This window comes from Convolutriloba macropyga, chromosome 4 (assembly GCF_964194025.1).
Source record: "Convolutriloba macropyga chromosome 4, txConMacr16.3, whole genome shotgun sequence".
Classification (NCBI taxonomy): domain Eukaryota; kingdom Metazoa; phylum Xenacoelomorpha; order Acoela; family Convolutidae; genus Convolutriloba; species Convolutriloba macropyga.
In genome coordinates, this window is record NC_134471.1 from 31,279,706 (window position 1) to 31,298,757 (window position 19,052).

General features: G+C 36.3%; 2 protein-coding genes across 5 annotated transcripts in view; both read right to left on the reverse strand.

Annotated features, from left to right (window-relative positions):
- Positions 1 to 1,356, reverse strand: part of LOC142338389 (uncharacterized) — an 18,044-nt gene extending 16,688 nt beyond the window's left edge. The window contains exon 1 of the mRNA XM_075388134.1: positions 1,203 to 1,356. Within this exon, the coding sequence (XP_075244249.1) occupies positions 1,203 to 1,218 (16 nt within the window). The 5' untranslated portion in view covers positions 1,219 to 1,356. The remainder of the gene's footprint in view (positions 1 to 1,202) is intronic.
- On the reverse strand, positions 1,261 to 18,815 carry LOC142338388 (uncharacterized). 4 transcript variants are annotated; one of them, XM_075388133.1, is made up of 7 exons: positions 18,621 to 18,815; positions 17,313 to 17,490; positions 11,023 to 11,313; positions 10,646 to 10,808; positions 2,687 to 2,871; positions 2,317 to 2,387; positions 1,261 to 1,652 (listed from the first exon to the last, which is right to left on the reverse strand). In XM_075388133.1, exons 2-7 carry the CDS (start codon positions 17,369 to 17,371, stop codon positions 1,354 to 1,356), a joined length of 1,068 nt encoding a protein of 355 aa, XP_075244248.1. In that variant the 5' UTR covers positions 17,372 to 17,490; positions 18,621 to 18,815; the 3' UTR covers positions 1,261 to 1,353. The 4 variants fall into 4 exon arrangements, with proteins under 4 accessions (XP_075244248.1, XP_075244245.1, XP_075244246.1 ...); XM_075388130.1 differs by lacking the exon at positions 18,621 to 18,815 and adding an exon at positions 18,459 to 18,558 and having other exon boundaries at positions 17,313 to 17,846; XM_075388131.1 differs by lacking the exon at positions 18,621 to 18,815 and adding an exon at positions 18,459 to 18,558 and having other exon boundaries at positions 17,313 to 17,852.
- Between the last annotated feature and the right edge of the window lie 237 nt (positions 18,816 to 19,052).

The following is a 19,052-nucleotide window of genomic DNA, read 5'->3' on the forward strand; positions in this document are numbered from 1 at the left end:
TGTTATACATGCCATTATTTTGGTTAGGGCTGATTTGACCGAAAAATTAAAGGAAGTTTTTAAATACGTGATTTCCCGAAAAAGAAAAGAAATTAAAATTTTTAATTTAAAAAAGACGAAAAAATAATATTCGTTTCAAATCTGTTCTATTCCTCCTTACCGATTCTGAAAGCATGAGATATCAGATATACAAAAAAAACTTCATTTTAAAATTTTGGAAGGCCCTAACTTCATTTGTTGTCCTAATTTTATATAAATTTGAAATCAAAAAAATTCGTCGAAAATTTTAATGTGATGTTTGATTGAGATTCAGCATAATGTACGAATACTGAATACATGAATTAGACATACTTAGCACAAATATTCTTGCCAATCTGACAAAAGTTGACTTATCTTTTTACTTTAATTTTTGATGACTTCCCTCCACCGTTGTTTTTTCTCAAATTTTTTTTTCTAAATCTTGATTCAAACTGATTGTTACGGATTTCGCCAGAATGACAAATTAAAAAAAGCTGAAATTGAGAAATTAAAAAGAGAAAGATATTTGAATTTATCTCTCAATTTGCATGAAATCTTAAGTTAATCATGAAAATTATGTGCAGTCAATTCATGAAATCAAAATCATTTTGCACTCAATGTTTCGCCAAAATTTTTGACTCAATTTTTGATTAACTTTTTTGAGCTTCACAATTTTTGAAGCCACATTTTTGAGCTTTACAACTTAATATTGAAACGAAATATATCTTTTCCTCTCAGAACAGGAAAATTCTTGACAATTCTGACATTTGTTGGATCATTCTTTGCTGCGCAGATTCTCACACGAGCCATCTTGTTTCCTACCAAATCACCATGCTCGACGCTAATTTGCCGGAAGGACCTTAGCTGGACCCACGAAAAGACAGTAAGTCGACTTTCCCTAGTACCGTGTAATCAAAGTCAACATTAGACCTATGCTAGAATTATATTTCAGTATGTTTGATTGTCGAAGTCTGGATTAGGGGTGCATCTTGCGGAAATCTTGCTTCTAAAAAATGCGCACTTAAATTCTTAAATCCTCATTTCGTAATCCGGAAGTATTTATATGCAGTTATTTACCAAGAAGGTTTTCTGTCATTTCTGCCTATTGAATATTAATGCTAGACTTTCGCATCCATGTCTTAACTTTTTTAATTTACATACTATGTAATTTTGGTCCCACGAACCCCATGGTGCGTCCATTTTCGGTCCAGGACAAACTTGATTCCATCTTAGACTGAAACTCTGGATTTGCTGAACATTTGTATCGCGCAAAACAGTGAAAAGTTCGAGGATAAATCTGTTAGGCAAGTAATAATTTGAAACCACTGTACACCATCACATTTCATAGCCCATTAACTTGAAAAGTTTCAGACAATTATCAGATTTGGCAGCCTCAGAACTAGTTTTTCTATACAGTTTACTTCTCTTGGCCTCTGGTCTTTTTCCTGAGTATCCATCTCCCATCTCTGGAACCACAAATCTCTGTATCCACATTGCAATTTCATTACTCAATGATTTGTACAGATATGATTTGGCAAAGTGTGTGATATAAGCCGATCCATTGGATGAGAATTGCTCTTTCTTCACCAGAAGAGTTCTTTTTGATGCGCTAACTTGGGCTGCTGACGCTCTAACTAAAAATAATTATTTCTTGAATGATTCACACTAATTGAAGTTATGGTAACTTCACCTTAAAAAATCACTTAACTCACCTTAAATGTTAGGGTAAATCTGCCTTTCTTTAACTCACCCTAATTCAGCCTAACCTTACTTCAACTTTACCTTTAAAGTTAACATCTCACTACCTTAGCAAAAACGCGTAATTTCAATCCAAATTACCTTAAATTTACCTTAATTTTTTTAGTTGGTGGGCAAAACAAATCTGAGCACGAAAAAATCGGTTACTTTGTTCAACAATCAAATGAGTAAACCAATCGTAATTAAGTACCATTTGTTAACTATATTTTGAGAGATATTCAACTGATTATCATTTTTGATCATAACAGACGCTTTCAATGTTACGTAATAAACTATTAGTGACGTGTTAACAGAATCCCATTCGCATTTAAGCTCGCATCTTGAACAAATCGTGTATAATCAATCTCATTGTGTTGATTCTGCTAGACTCTAATTGAGAGATTATGCAAACTAGAGCCTAGTGATCTCGGATCCCTAGAGATTAAAGCATTTAAAGTCTTGCAAGTGAAGGCATAGTTATCTTCCATTTTGCTTTCCAAAATTTGCTAAGTCCATCTTGAAAAGTTCACGGGCTTCAATAGTAAACATTGGCACCCTCACCTGTTCGTATTAGTTGAAGTTGAGAACCACATACACCGTCAATTGACTCCATCGGGAAGTTGATCATTTTGCTAAAAATAAGAACATTTAGCCAGTGTCAATATCAAATACAATCTGAGGTACATCGAACAAAATGACCGCTGATCAAAACGCGTTTTTGCATACAAGGGAAACGATCGTTCAAACCCGAATATTCGAAGTCTTAATTTGCCTTTTTTGTTGCAATGATCTGACCGGATGTGTTTTAAAATCGTATTTAGAAAAATCAGAGACAATCTATCCTTGACTAAAATGCCACTACTGCTTTAAACAATCAATTCCAGTTGTTGTTGATTTGCGTAGGGTACAATAGCAGAAGATTGGACCTTACTTGGATGTGAGGACTTTTCTGGGGTCCCTGATTAGCACAAGAATGATGAGGTCAGGATGTGCAGAGAGAAGTCTGCTGTACAATTTCAACTGCAGTCTCTGAGACAGTTGATAGGCTCTGATTGTCTTCACAATCCTCAGATCTGACTGGCCACAGTGTGAATCAAAGAAGTTTCTGCACCTCTCCTATGGTGTTAAGAAGAGGCGTTCTCAAAAAAATTATGGTTTGAAGAGGTAACACCACTGAGTAATATAGTTTGTTTTTTCTATGAAACTCAGATTTTTAGAGGAGTAAAATTGTTTGTCGTTATTGCAGAATTTTTGAGTTATGTCATAATAAAATTTTCCCCGGTAAAACTAACTTTTTATACATATTGGAGAACAACAAATTGTTTTCATCGAAAAAAGGTGCTATGCACACAAAAGTACAACAAGTAATTGGTTGAAAAATTGAATAAATTTGTAGAAAAAAGTAGACTATTTCTCTACATATATGTGAATTTGCGACAGGTTGATCGCCACGACATTCCACCCCAGAACCTGTGAAAAGTAGTTTTAATAATTGCTTCCCAATACATGGGAAATTACATACTGCAGATTTTTTCAATTTTAAGCAAGAAGTTTGAGCTCATAAATTTTACGTTAAAATTTACTGCACAAAAAAAATCGTTTACAGACACATAAAAATCGAAATAATACTTTGAAAGAATAGGTTTTCATTTTCGTACTTTGGCCAATTTCAGTTAATCACAATTTGCAGTCATTGGAAATTGTTCGACACTAAGCGAATCTTGCTGTCCTACAAGATGTCGTGGACAACGCTAACGGATTTGTGAAATCTACTTACTATCTGTCGTAAGTAGGATTTACACGGATTCTACTTAACTTTTCATTTGGACAATTCGAAACGTAGCCTTGTAGGTGCTTTTAATAACTTAGTATAATTAAAACTCACAATATACGCGTAGTTCACGCGCATGAAAATTGCATTAGATTAGCGATAATTAGAACCCAACTACAACTACAACCAACAGTTAGACCTTCTGCGAACCAACAAGACGAAGACCAAGACAATAGAAGAAATTGGAGAAGCAGGAGAAGCATTGTAGGAGCTAGAGACTTCCTGAGAAGTGAGAAGAAAACCTGAGAAGTGACAAGAAAAGCTTCAGAAGTGGAGAAGCAGGAAACAGACAAAAAAGAAGACAAAGGAGCGAGACCAGAAGCAGTAGCCCTTGCATAGGGAGTATTTTAGGTGCATTGAAGCCTTACCAGTTGCTTAGTAACTCGTCCGCAAATTTGCTTGTGGTGTGAAATGGTGCGTTTTTTGCTCTTTTCTCAGCATAGGCTAGCTCAGTGATTTAATAGACAACTCTAGATTAGCACCCGAGAGCGTGTACAGCTCCCTATAAGCTAAAAAGATATCGAATTAATATTATAAAAATAAGACTAAGGGTCTTTGCATTTTTTCTTTTACAGGATAAGTGTTATTGCAGAAATTAAAATTTTTACAATTTTATAGAATAAGTGTTTTTGCAACTTTCAATATAGAAGAAGCGTTGTAGCAACTTTTAACTTCTATAGCATAAGTGTTTTTGCAAATTTTGATTTTGCCATTTTCAGTGCAATAAAAGCTAAATTAAGTTGTCTATATTTAAGCCGACTCCCGGCGCCGGGTAACACGCAAAAAAAATTCAACACATTTCCTCCTTCAAAACCCAAGAAAACCCAAGTCACAGACAAGAATAATCCCTTTGCCCACAAACGCGCAGAGCCGCAAACCAGCACCCCTTCCATCCTCACCTTCCATCCTCACTCATTTGACCCATATTGATCGACCCACTCCGATGAAAGCATAGTTTTGGGTTCAGAGATAGATTTAGGTTTAGATCCAAAAACCAAAACCGGCAAAGACAACCCAACCGAAAATGGAACAGGTTTTACTAGAGCCCAAAACTAGGCCTTGACGCATGCAAAAGAGTCGAAACCGCTAATAAACGTCACAATGTAGAGAAACAAAAGCAAACACTAATTACAAACAAATCGAGTACGTTAATATTAAGGGAGAGAGACCTCGACTAGCTGCCTTTGCCAAAACCATGATAAGAATTACTAACCAAAGAGACCTGGGCAATGTAGGAGAAATGCCAATGAAATAGAGCTTCTCTATAAAACCCAAGAATAAAAAAGCATTCACTTTGCTTACAACACAAAACATCAAACAAGAGTTTCAAAAGCACAAATTAAACGTTAACTCTAACAACAAAAGCCAAGAAAATGTAACTCCATGCTGCGTAATTACAAAACTGTTTCTAGACGTCAGCCTAAATGAACAAAGAATTAAATCCAAAAAAATTTTTAGAGTAAAAAGAAGCGTAACAAATCAAGAAACAAGACTAGTTAGAGTCCTGACAACCAAAGATGAAAACCAAGCAAAAAGCAATCACTAATGGGTAGTTTTGTGTCTGCAAAAATTCAAATATGAACCGTAAAAGCAGCAACCAAAGATAGTGCAATGCTACAAATGCAAAGCACATGGTCACATAGCAGCAAACTGCGACAACGCACAAAGATGTCCGAGATGCGGTGGACACTACCACATCAAAGACTGCAACCAATAAAAACTTGCTGCACAAATTGCAAAGAAAAGCACGGCGCTGCATATAAAAGCTGTCAAAAATACAAGAAGTGAAACAACAAGCGCATGCCGCGTCATATGCAGAGGCTCTCGAAAAAAACATAGAAGACAAAGAACACAGGGAAAGATCACAAAAATAGCTTGTGATGCACAGATGCAAATTGAGAAAGACCTTGAAAATATACTAACGAATCACTTTAGCAAACTTGAAAGCAAACTAGAGCAGATAACAAAAAGCGTAAGTGAGCGACTTAGAGTCGATTTCAAAGCCAAATGGACCAATTAAACGCAAACTTCCGAAACACAGTAAAACTAAAAGAAAAAACCACAGAAAAACCTCGTAGAACAGTTACGAAAGACCTTACAAAAGGGTTATGTGAAATTTCAAAATTCAACAAACTGTCAGTATAGGAGGGAAAATGAGACAAAAACTAAATAAGCTCAACGACTTAAAACCAGAACAATCAGCACTAAAACAAACAACACCTTGAAACAATTTAAAAATAAGAACCGTTTAAAACTATTAAAAAAACAAGGCAACTAAAATGTCGCGATAAAATTCAAATAGAAATATTAGATCTACTGCAAAAACTCAAGCCGACATAGCTTACCTCAACAAAAGCAACTTAGGTAAGAAAAACCACCAAAACTTAGAAGGCTATACCATAGCAGGAAATACCAAATACAGCCGTTCAGGTTCTGCAATTTACATCAAACACCGATTAAATTACGAACTTATAGAAACGAAGACAAATGAATCAGAAAGCCATCAAAGTCAAAAAAGTATCACAATAAAAACATTTGGAATCTACATAACAAACATCTATGTATCACCACAACGAGAAAAAAAGGGCCAAATTACAAAAATACCAAACAACGTAGCCCACTTAATTCCTGGGGACATCAAAATAAAAACCTAATGATTGGAGTCAATGACCTAATCACTAACATAACAGGAAAAATAATTGAATAATAGATTGACGAAGAAAGCTATATAATACTTAAAAAATATGAAGCTATGCACAAAGATGGTGGAACACTAGATGTGCACCTAGCCAACTCTAAACTAAAAAGCTTATTTGATAAATTTTAAGTCTTCAAGGAAAGCCCTAGTGATCATTACCCAAATGTGCGCAGCTATAACATTCATAAACCAATCCAATCACATAATAAAATTAACTGGGAAAAGTTCAAAAAACATATCCTGCATAATTCAGATAACCTAAATGGGGACATAACAAACAAAATAGACTTAGAAAGAAACACAGACAAAAATTACACAAAATGTTCGAGCTGAATACAAAAAAAAATATATGTGAATAAACTCATAGCTCTAAAACCACCAAATAAAAAAGCTGACAAGAGAATAACATCAGTTAGAAGAAAAAACAAATTAAGAAAATTAAGAAGAGGCAACAAAGAAAACCAATTGACAATAAAACCAAGCTAGAAATGGTAACAATTTTTGAAAAGCTGCAAAAATATTACTTAAACAAAATCAGAAAAAAAAATTGTTAATCAATAATCAGGAAGCTGCATATGCCTTCGCCGAAAAACAAAAAAGAACGATGGAAACAAACGAATCAAAAACAGATAAAGCAAAGCACCACGAGAACACTGTCTCATTAGAACAAACATCAAGGCAACCAATCTGAGTGAAGAAGGAAGAAAACACACAGATGAAGAACCTGCAACTTTAAAAAATATATTAAAAAATCGTAAAATATTGTACCTGGACCTGACGGAATATGCATGCTACCAGATGATAAAGCAACCACCATTAGAAAAAAAAAGAAATTTTAGCACAAACGATTCAAACATCAAAATAATTAGGACATGGACCAGACCAATGGAAAACTACAACTGCAGCAATGATAAAAAAAGTAGGAAAAGATCACAAAACGATGAAAGGATAAAGACCATTATCATTATTATACAGCCTAAAAAATTATGCGAGAGCATTGTAAAAGAGTTTGGAAAGTCGCGATGAAAAATTAAACTTGTTCGGCGATCAACAAAGCGCCCACAGTTCTGGCAGACGCACAACAGACAATCTTCTAACGCTAACAGAAAAAACAGCAACAAGCTTTAAATCGAAGGACGCCACAGCTGCTGCCTTCTTAGAGAATGGGCTTCTTTTGACTCTGTGTGGCACGAAGATATTTTTTACAGGCAAATTCAGACTACCACACCGTGGTTGATCACAAAAAGAACTAGAAGCTTCCTAAGTAACAGAAAAATCCAAGCAAAATAAATGCTTTTTAAAATGCTTTACACCCGAAGCAGAGATCCCCCAAGGGAGCAAAATACGCCCAATTTTGTTCAATATGTATGTTAGCAAACTGAAATGTAAAGATACCTCAATTTCGCAATATGCAGATGATATCGCTATATACAAATCGGAATCGAAGACTTAGAAAAATCCTGCAATAAATGGATAATACTCCTCAACGGGGGAAAAACAATATAGACTATTTTAACTAGACAATTACTGAACACAAATCTGAGGCTAAGATTAGGGTCAGAAAAAATTAACGTAAACAACAAGGCAATATTTCTCGGACTTGACCTCAATTATAAATTGACCTGGACAAATGTCAACAAAGTATTTTAAAAAAAAATGCAACAAAAGATCAACATGCTAAGACATCTTAAAGCCAAAAACCTAGAATCTATTATTATTATTATGTACCTATATAAAACAATGGTAAGACCACTATACATGTATGCAAATGCAGCTTGGGCAAATTTAACAAAAATAGAGCTTGGGCAATTGTTATATGCAAGCTATAAGACTTGCATATAACCTGCCAATGTGGATTTGTATAGATGAACTACATCAAATAGGAAACTCGGAAACAGTAAGCAAAACAATCCGAAAATTAAGCTCGGAATACCTTGCAAAGGCCACAAAACAAATTTAAAAAATCAAAAACATACTAGAAAAACATTTGCTAACTTGGAGCCAGATCAAGTTGTATCAAACTCCTTTGCAAAATTATAAAGGGGAAAAATTAATTAAACAACGGTGGATGGGGACTTCCTGGGGTATGACTCGAGACGTTAGCTGAAGCCATTCAAGAAAAAGAAAAAAGAAAAGGTCAGGAAAGAAAAAAACACCAAAAACTGAGGCCAAATTCCAAAACCAAAGGTGGATACGGATGTCTTGGGGTAGGACTCGGGACGTTAGCTGAAGCCATCAAAATAGTGGCAAAATTATTTCAAAACCTAAATCAGAAAAAAAGAAAGGGAAAAGAAAAAACTGGATGCGGACGTCTTGGGGTATGAGTCGAGATATTAATTGGAGCTATAAAAAAAAGTAGCAAACTCTCCTCAAAAATCTAAATCAAAGCAAAACAAAGTCGGATGCGGACGTTTTGAGGTATGAGTTGAGATATTAGTTGAAGCTATCAAAAAAGTAGCAAATTCTCCTCAAAAATCTAAATCAAAGCAAAACAAAGTCGGATGCGGACGTTTTGGGGTATGAGTCGAGACGTTAGCTGAAACCTTCCAGAAAAACACTGCCCGGGCTAAACAATTTTTTCTATTTTTGTATGTAAATTCCTTTACAGCACCCTATATGCTTTTTAAGAATCTGACAAGCCAAAGATCAGATGGAAACATCAGAAATATCAGTGTGGGAGATAAGACTGATCACGGGAATCAGTCTAGTTCTTTAAGCTGATCTATCTCCAGGATACCAGTACGGGAGGGCAGCATGAACGTGGGAAACATGCAGAGGCCTTGATACTGGCCCCACACTCTAACTCGAGGGTACCAGTAAGGGAGGGCAGCATGATCATGGGAATCATGCTGAGGCCTTGATACTGGCCCCACACTCTAACTCCCGGGGTACCAGTAAGGGAGGGCAGCATGATTTTGGGAATTAAGGTTAGGCCTTGATACCGGTCCCACGTTACAGCCTGGGAACAACCACAGCTTGGGAACAACCACTCATCCCAGCAAGGGCAAAAATACCCGCCTCAAAAAGAGGCAGACAACCAAAAGCCGTTGGACTCTGAGTGCACAAGCACGCTTCTTTTCCTTTGAAAGGGAGGACTGGCTGCCGGTGGTGTTCTGAGGGTGCCTCTCTTTCTTTATTCTCTAATGACTTTTTTCTGTCTTCTATTTGCTATAAGCATCAAAACCAGGGGCAAGTCACTATGCTCTCAGTGCACAAGCTGGTTGCTTGTCCTCTGAAAATGGCGGACTGGCTGCCGGTGGTGCACTGAGGGTGCCTCTCTTTCTTTCTTTCTTTCTTTAATTTCTCTTTTCTTTCTTGTTCTCTAAAAACTCTGTACCTTCTCTCTCTCTCAAACTCTTCTCCTTTTCTCACACTCCAAGGCTCCCTCTATCCTTCCCCGAATACACAACAAAGACCCCTGAAATCCCACAACAAGTATCCTATCCATACCAATCTCACTGCCTCCATCCTCCAGACAAGCAATCAAGATAAACCGCCAGAAACAAACGAATATACTGAAACCAAATGCAAACCAAAGTGATAGCGCGGTTCAAAAGGTGGTGAAAGCTACCACCTGAGAAATCGCAATTAGCAGTTCACTGCTAATTGAACACATTAAAAATCAAATCAAAACCTTAGATTAGGGAGAATTAGATGGAATTTTAAGCTAGCGGGCCGAGATACGTTCACTCGGCCGACTTACAAATGAGCCGAAACGATTATTAGCCGACAATTGAGCAACAACCCCGCCCAATTGATTTCATGATAATTAACCTTGCACAATTTTTAATTTGAATTACATGACTCTCTGACTGATTTTCTCATCAGGCGTCAAAATTAGCTGACTTTTAGTCAACAATTGAGCAAATTAAGGTAAGCATTGTTCACAGGGGATAATAAAGATTACATATACTAAGATTGATTGCGGGTTTCACCTACAAATATGCAAGTTTGCGCCATAAATATTTGGTCAAAAAACCCTTAATGGTCCCTTGAAAGACTAGTTTTGCTAATTTCTGTGATTTTATGTGTCCACCAAAAATGATTATTGCACACGATTCTCGTACGACCAATGGACTGTCGCAAATAGGTGCGTACAAGTTCTCGAACTGCCACAGAAGGGAAAAACTGCGAAATTATGAGGAAGATTTTATCGACATATGAAAAAACGTGGGTTGATCAATAGTGGATATGAAAAGATCGAAGGTCAACCTTTGAAAAGACTTTGTATTGACTTTGTTACTGTTCTCGACCACGTAATTAAGGTAGGGAAAATACCCACCTTTGACTTTATTGGTGATATCATTTTGTCGACCCTTCCACTAGGGTAATGCATATCTCAACTTGTGTAAATATAGTACCTGTTCGTATACGGCAGTCCTCTGAGGTATCTGTGACTGCTGCTGTTGGTAGACACAGAAGTGGTGATAGTAGACAACTGACTCCATCTTCTCTGGCACATGGCAGGACAGGAAAGAGTCCAGAATACCATACACTGTTTGAAAAGTGTCCTCCGAATCATTTCTAAATTAAATCTCATCAACTTACCCATTCTTTCTATAAGAGTTGAAGAAAAACTGCTTGAGCTAGGTACCTTCGGACAAAAAATTTGTTCGGAGGGGGCGTGGGGGGAGAGTTACAGGAAAAGGTTTCCCAGATTCCTTTAGTTTAAACATGAAAAACTCTGCGGTTAAATAGCAAAAGAGAAGACTTTTAAGAGGTCATAGGTTATACTCACTTGAGTCTGATCCGTTCTCGTATATCCCAAAGTGGTTCAAATGTGTAGAAGGAATTGGCTGATATTTTGGACAGTGAGAGACCAAATATGGATGAAGCACTTCTGGCAAGACTTGTGATAAGAACCTTCTTGAAGGCTGTTTTCATCAATCCATGGGAATGATGCTTTTGGCCTTCCTTTAGAGGAGAAATTGGTTTGAAATGAGTTCCGATTCCTGTAGTTGACAGTTTCCCAAAGGATGTTGAATTAGAATTGCAATTCACTGCTTTGTTTGGTCTCAGTTTTTCACGCCTGAAGAAAGAAATCTTCGTAGTTTTATTTTCGTCAAATATCAAACAGGAGAGCTTCTAAATAGGGGAAAAGCTGCAGCAACTTCTCAAAGAGTGCAGTTGCTGTGCAAAAACAGTGCGATACATAATATATAATGCCCGGATAAATAATTCGAAAGAAAAATTGGAATCAGAGAGTTTTCAGTAATGGAATGAAAGAAATTAATCATTTATCGAAATTGTTATCGAAATTGATCATTTATCGAAATTTATCATTTATTTTTTTTCAGTTAAAGTTTTCTCTTTTCTTTCTAAGTTTTTAGCTGCATCACCCCGCAAGGGTCATGGTGACAGGGGTAATGGTAAGACCCATATCTATTCAAAATTTGTACCAACTGTTTATAGGCGAAAAACACAGAACATTATGGGTCGAATTGATTTTTTTGGTTGTCCGTATGTTTTTTTTTCAGTAGTGTGCTCTGCTTTATGCTAAGAACAATCAGTCAAAGATAAGCAGTTCTGGTAATTTATCTGTTCTTCCCACGAAACCTGTCCCATTTCAATAAATCCTGTTATCTTGGTAATTCCCACCTTCAAAAACACAGTCATGACGCTAATTCCCGGTTTGTCAACCCTGGTGATCACTCTATTTTATGATAAAATGCCATACCAGTAATCTTCCTGGATTGCGCCCGCTGAACCCACTAAAGCCCTCTATTTTTTGCTTTCCCTGGTAACATCCTAACACCATTCCTGGTAATCCGGTTACAAAATCAGGTTCCTGCCAAAAATTGTCAAACCATGGAAAATCCCAAGAAAGTTTCACACAAGGCCTAGAAATCAGCGGGAATGTGTCAAAAGTATTGACGCATTATATTTTTTATCCAAAGAATTTCTCATTTCATTCACTTCTCCCCGATTATAGTTTTGGAATTAACCGTTCATAATTTTCATGAAAATAGAGGAGGAATTTCAATGTCTGGATATGATTAGCAAATTAACGTAAGAATTCTATTTAGATCTTCTTCCGATATCAGTTCCCGGACTTGAGTGTCAGAGCATTTCAGCGTTGAAGTAGCACATTTAAAGCGTAAGAAATTAATTCAGTTTTGAAAAATTGCATCCCCAGAATATTTTAGTTTTTTATGTGCAATTTTTCTTCAGTATTAATATATTGTGAGGTCATAAAAATCGCCCAGACTAAACTCATCTCGTTTATTCTGAAAACTACAACCCAAAATTAAGTCTGAGCAGAATAATGTCATACTTCTGTAGCTTATAACTGGTAATTACTATAGTATTATACACACAATTTACGCATAAGCTAGTTTATAGCCAATTACCAGAGAGGCTATCTAGCTTTGTGGTTACTAATTGCTACGCAAAGCAAATGCTACAAGTACGCACGCAGTAGTTTGCGTCACATAAAAAGCCAACCATGTAGGTTTGAGTTAAGCTGAACATATTATTTTTCATCCTCTAATTTTTACTGAAAACTGTCCAGTGAAACGTGTTATATGAACAGAGTACTGAAAATCCTGAAAAACAAAAACTGATTCAGCGCTGATTTGCTCTGCCACCGTCCTCCGGGTTACTCTTACAATCTGTTTGATTATCTGATTCTAGTTCTCACAGTTTCCGCTCGTAGAACACCAACATATAACATATCCAGTGCCAATCAAATGCAACTGTCAAAAAATGAAAGGTGTACATTAACGGACATATAGGTGATAAACTAAACGATTTTAATAAACTTAATTAATAGGTTTTTGATATTATATTCCAATTATGTTCTTACTGTAAGTGCCTCTAATAAACAATTTGCTTGGGGAGATCGCGTGGGTGACAGACCGCGCTGAAATTTTATATAGAAACAAACGCTTAAATTTAAGATAAAACCTCAAAAATAGTTGACAAAATAGTTTGTTTAAATGCAAATTCTTCAGTAATTCTGCACAGTTTCAAGCATAAAAATGAACAATTTAAACTATAAGGCCAAAAAACTTCAAAGAAATCAATTATTTCGTTTCTTAAATTTTTATTGAAAAAGCAATTCTATATGTCTCTCTGTTTTCTGCTAGTTAAAAACCAATGAAAAAATCAATTTTTTTGTATCAAATAGATATTGTGGAAAAGGGACGTGTTCAGGCAATTTAGAGCTCCTAAAATTGCAAAAATCCACATTGACAATGTAAAATTAAAAGCAGAAAATTATATTATTTTCTTCATTCTAGAGTATTTTTGTTAAAATGTCTTTTCATTTGATGAAAGAAACCATCCTAAAGCCTTGAATTTTCACAACTTTGGAGATGTAATAAAAGAACGGTTCATGGAATAAACATGAAATCAACTAAATTTGTTTTTGAAAAAAACGAAGGAAGTTGTTTCATATCTATTTATTTGTATTCTTTATAATGCCAGAGCAGATATTTCTAACTAATCATCTCTAACATAATAAAATACAGATTATTTTGAGAGTTAGACAGTTCATGGTTTGCCAGGTTGAAAAGCTTACACATGTTCATAATTTCTGATATTGAGAAAAAAAAATTCACTTCTGTCGTTTTTAAAACTGCTCTTCAAATTGATCATTTATAGTCTGTTGTCGTTTCTGTAAATTGAAAAAAATTGTTTAATCAGGGTGAAATTCCTCATATGAAAAAGAATCTCGTCATTTGCACCCGGGGCCGATTTCAAACGAAAATTTTATTGCGATGCTTGTGTTGCTATATAGGTGCCTGCCACATATTGATAAACAGGAACATGATAACTGCCATAAACAGTCAAACAGGATACCAGTGACACAAACACATACCAGTCCAAAAGCCAGTTGTTCAATCTGTTTTCTTGTACGATAACTGTTGGATAACCATGGACGGTCTGCGGAAACGGCAGCTGGGCGAGACGACAGAGTTTGTTAAGATAACGACGGCCCAGGGAGGAGTTTCGCATTCGGCCTCCAGACTCGTTTTGGTCTTTTACACAACTTTTAATGAGTTTTACGCTCCGGTCTCAAGCAATGTGTGTCATGTGAAAGCCATAGAGGGCGTATTTTAGAGTTGTCATTTTGATTTCCGGACACAAAATTGCTTCTCTAGGACTTTTTTCTCATTTCTGTAGAATACTAAAGTAGATGTATGCGGGACAGTTGACTTGCACGGGTAATGGAGGTAACAACGCGGATAGGGTGGGGGAGCTATGTAGATTGGTAGACAGATTCCTGGGGACAAATTACTTGATAAGGAACCTGGTTGGGGGGGGGGAGTGGGTGGGTATAGATCGGCGGCAGGGTGAAGGCGTTGGGGAAAAAGGGGGCGGTTTACACGGAGAGAGAAGATAGGTTGAAAGGGGATGCAGTAAATGATGAAGAGAGTAGCAAGATACTGACTTACATTGGAAACTAGTTATTGCCCGGGTCAAGGTTATGTCAAAAAATAATGTAAGATTAGCGGTGAATAGCGGTGAAAAAAAAACTTTTTTCACCGCAAAGCGCCCGCATCTTTTAGCGTTGAATGCGCTGAAAGCGGTGAATTTTTGTAAGAATTGCGTTGAATTTCGCGGTGAAAAATTTTTTTTAACCGCATTCACCGGAATTCTTACAAAAAAGACACTGTCGTAGAAGGGTTCGAACCTCTACCTCATGCGTGTCACCAACTTCGTAATCCACTGCGCCATCTGTCACTTACTTCAATGATATTTCCTGTGAATATAAGATAAGCGTTGAAATTAGCGCGATGAATATTTGTAAGATTTGCGATTTTAGCGGTGAAAAATTTTTTTTCACCGCATTCTGCTGGTAGCGGTGAAAAATTTTTTTTCACCGCATTCTGCTTGTAGCAGTCAAAAAATTTTTTTCACCGGATCCTGCTTGTAGCCGCGAAAAATTTTCTTTCACCGCTTAAGCGCTGAAAAACAATTCTTCACCGCTTAAAAGTTTTTTTTTCACCGCATTCATCGCATTGAACGCAAATCTTACACTTTTATTCAAATTCACCGCAAATCTTATATCTTTTAGCGATTTTTAGCGGTGACACCTCGACCCGGGTGCCCGGGTTTGACAACGGAAGCTTATGTTTCCAAAAAAGTCAAAACGGCAGTCGTGAAGATAAGTCATGATCATACTATTAGTCATATCATACAATTTTTTTGAAAGCTCTTAAGATATTCAAACATATTTACAACAAACCAACAAATAATGCCTAGAAAGACAGAAGTTACAAAATTGGTCTTATTCAATTCAGTATTGAAAAGATTTTTCTTTTTCAGTATTGAAAATTTAGGTATATGTATATCCAGAAAATAACAGCAGTAGGGGAATAGTGCTGTGCAAGCAGCTATATGACGGATGGTTTACTCAAATAACAGGGAAAGTAGGACAAAAAAATTGACCAAGTTTAGACAGTTTTGCGTGTCAAAATCACCCAAAAAAAACTATCAAATTATTTAGCGATGTGAATCTTGAGAAGAATCTCATTAGCACTTGACAAAGCTTGATAAGATCTTGGTAAGATTTTTGGTGAGAAAAATTGGATATATGTAATATAGCTCTCAATTATTTGAAAAGTTTCTATGTTTTTTTTTCAATCGTTTGTTAATGATGGATAAAACCGTATCGGCTGACTTAGCAAAAAATTGAAATCATCAAACCAATTAATGCCGTTCCCTATCGCCAATCTATGGCTTCCTGCTCCCTTGAACTTTTCTGTATCTCCTAAGCTCTCAACGGGGTGTTAGGCTGGCTTCCAATCTAAAGATAATTTTTTCCTATTAGAAACAAAACAACCTTGTAATGTTCCAGCATAATCATATATTCTGATCAATTTATTTTATTGAGACCACTAGCGCCAAGAAAGTCTCTATATTCTCTTCCATAATTCACTGTTGTCGTATTAAGATCTTGAATAGTTTTAGTAAGAATTCTTCCTGTGGAATTGTGATAAGATCTTTGTAGCAATTATTTTAGTCATGTGGTCTTTGCGTTAGGGCAATTTTACGCTTGACAGGTTTTCGCCTGGCCCATTTGACTTCTTGTCGTCAAAAACAGGATAAACAGTTAGTAATCGGAGGCCTTTAAGTGGCCGAGCAGCTCTCAAGTAGTCTTACGTTTTACTAGTCTGTAAGTATATGATTCACCGAAACTGCTTTGAGGAGACAATTTGAAGCTGTTGATGGCGGTTCTTAGTCTTAAAATTTTGACCACCTCTTTCATCAATCCCCCGTCACTCCACGCTCCAACAACCCCCCCCCCACCCCCGTCTACCCCTTCCAACCCGTCAATTTGGACCCCCATCTCGTCCAGCTCTCCCACAATCTTGCCCCCAAATGCTTGAAACCCCCCTCACTCCGCTCGCCTTCACCCTAAGCATCCCTAAGCCCCAGCTGGCTACTGCCGAAGCCCACTGCTCGCCAGTCGTTTGAGATCAATTCACCCGACGTTAGTCGGTTATGTTCATGATTTATCAGGAAATTTCCACTGTCAAGTTCTAGAGACCTTTTGAGTTTGAGCCTAAAAACATGATCTTGAAAGACTTGTCTGTGTGTTTCAAGTTTCGTTTCATTGGGTAAAAGGTCATCAGAGCTACAAAGGTGTTTAACGTAAAAAAATTAAAAAACTAAAATTGCTACAAAAATCTATGTGAGGGTAATATACAAAAAAATTCAAATTTGACACTAAGCTTCTAATATACCCTTTAGATGCCAAAACCGAACCCGAAAGTGCGAGTACTTGCAATCATTTGTTGAACAAAACCTCTGTAGTCTAAGAAGCTAAAACTGAAAACGCTTACCATAATCATGCATGATCGCAATCCTCTCTTTTCTAACTCACTTTCGTGCTCTCGACTTTTACTTGACCTAAACACTTGTTTCCGCGCGCAGCAGTGGCTTTTACATCCGGTTTCACTGACACTTAAAAAAGCTATGATCACGATAACTCCTTCTTGGAGACAAAGAAACCTGAAAAAAACCAATGATCTCCCTGCAAGTCTCAGAAAGTGCGACGATATTAAAAACTCTACTCACCAGAACGTTATGACGGTAATTAGGAGAAACGCAGCATAAACAGATTTCAATTTTGTCATTGCCAGGTTATTAAATTTGAAAATTTCAACTTTACAAAATCTCTTGATTTTATTTGCAACGGTTTTGATAAACAAATCACTAATACAGAAGTACACAGGATTGGGCCATTTGTAACAACCTGTCATTATTGATAATTAATTTGTTATATGATTTTGAGCGGAAGTTTGTTGAGATTGGAGAATATGGTCAACTATTTATTCTATCTATAACAAAATGAGTTTTGAGTAATGCGCAATGGCCGATGTGTAAGGCAAGAAACCACCAATAAGTAATTAATTAGTCATTGGAATCGATTAGAATGGAAAGAAATTTGGGAAAAGAGAGGGGAGCATAACAGTCGCATGCGGTATTAAAGTAAATTCAAATAACCGCAATTGATTTCAGAATCGTTAATTATTCATTCAAAGTTGGCCGATGAATAAAAAATATTACGTAAAATGTGGACAAGGTTCGACGCGAAGAACACATTAAAAACTGTGGCTGTACGTTTGATGTTAGAAATTGATGTTAGACAAAAATTGATGTCAGAGAAAAAATTCAGAACTATCTGTTTTTATAGGAAAAACTATTAGCGTGTATATCTGTTCTCTAAATTCATAGCCTGCGGTATACTAGAACACTTTGTATTAAACTTGGGACTACTCAACTTGGGGCAGTTTGTAAAGTGTACTTTTTGGTTTCATTGTCTGTTGGTGACTTTTATTTTACAGAAAACATGAGCTGTTTAAGAAATATTCTTTCTATCTTTGTTTTTTCCAACAATAAATCAGACAGAAGCATAGGGAAAGTTTATTTCCCCGTTCGTCCCTGTTGCCAGTTTTACCGAGAAATCAAAAACGGGTATAAGAAAGGGTGGTCCAATTAATTTAAAGGATAATTTCAGGTAAGTTAAGGTACCTGGTTGACAAAAAGTTTAAATCAGAGAACTTTTAAATAATGGAGATTCGACTTCATTCGTTCCAAAATCGTACGAAAAAGATGACCTTTATCTTTCAGGTAATTTAATGCGCTTTTTTTACGTAAATTTACCTTAGGTTTTTGTGGGTGTGTGAAAAGATAGGTGCATGTATTAGTAGGGTGTGTCACCTGGTGTTTGGTATTTTTGGCAACAATGCTGATTGCGAACATTAGACAATAGTATCTGCTGCCTATTATTTTAAACAACCTTCAATCAAAGGCTTGCCACAATGCCATCCACAAATTGAAATTTCGATTGTGTGGGTTTGTTAGCTCAAAATCAAGACGGACCCAACTGTGTGCGTCAAACTGCTGCTACGCCGACGCCGTAATTAATTGAATGGTTTCACTGGTTGAACTGCAGTTGAGCGAATCCGTAAAAAGATATAATAAAAAAAGTAAACATGAGTTTTAACCAAATAATTTATTATTCCAAAACACAAATACATTAAAGTTAAAGAAGTTCTTGATTTAGTCTCGTAAATAATGCCAACTGAAATTGTATATCCATACATGTACATATAATGAAAAAAAATGTTTAGTTGGAACCTTAAACTGAACGTGAGAACTAAATGGGCAAACAAGGTGGGAAGTTTTCACAAGAACTCCTAACATTCAAGAGAAAACTATCATGTCTCTTCTCTGTGAAAGGGAATATAATCTTGTTAGTAAATAAATAAGTATGTGAACAAGCTGTTTTTCCGTGGCCAATAAGTAAATGGA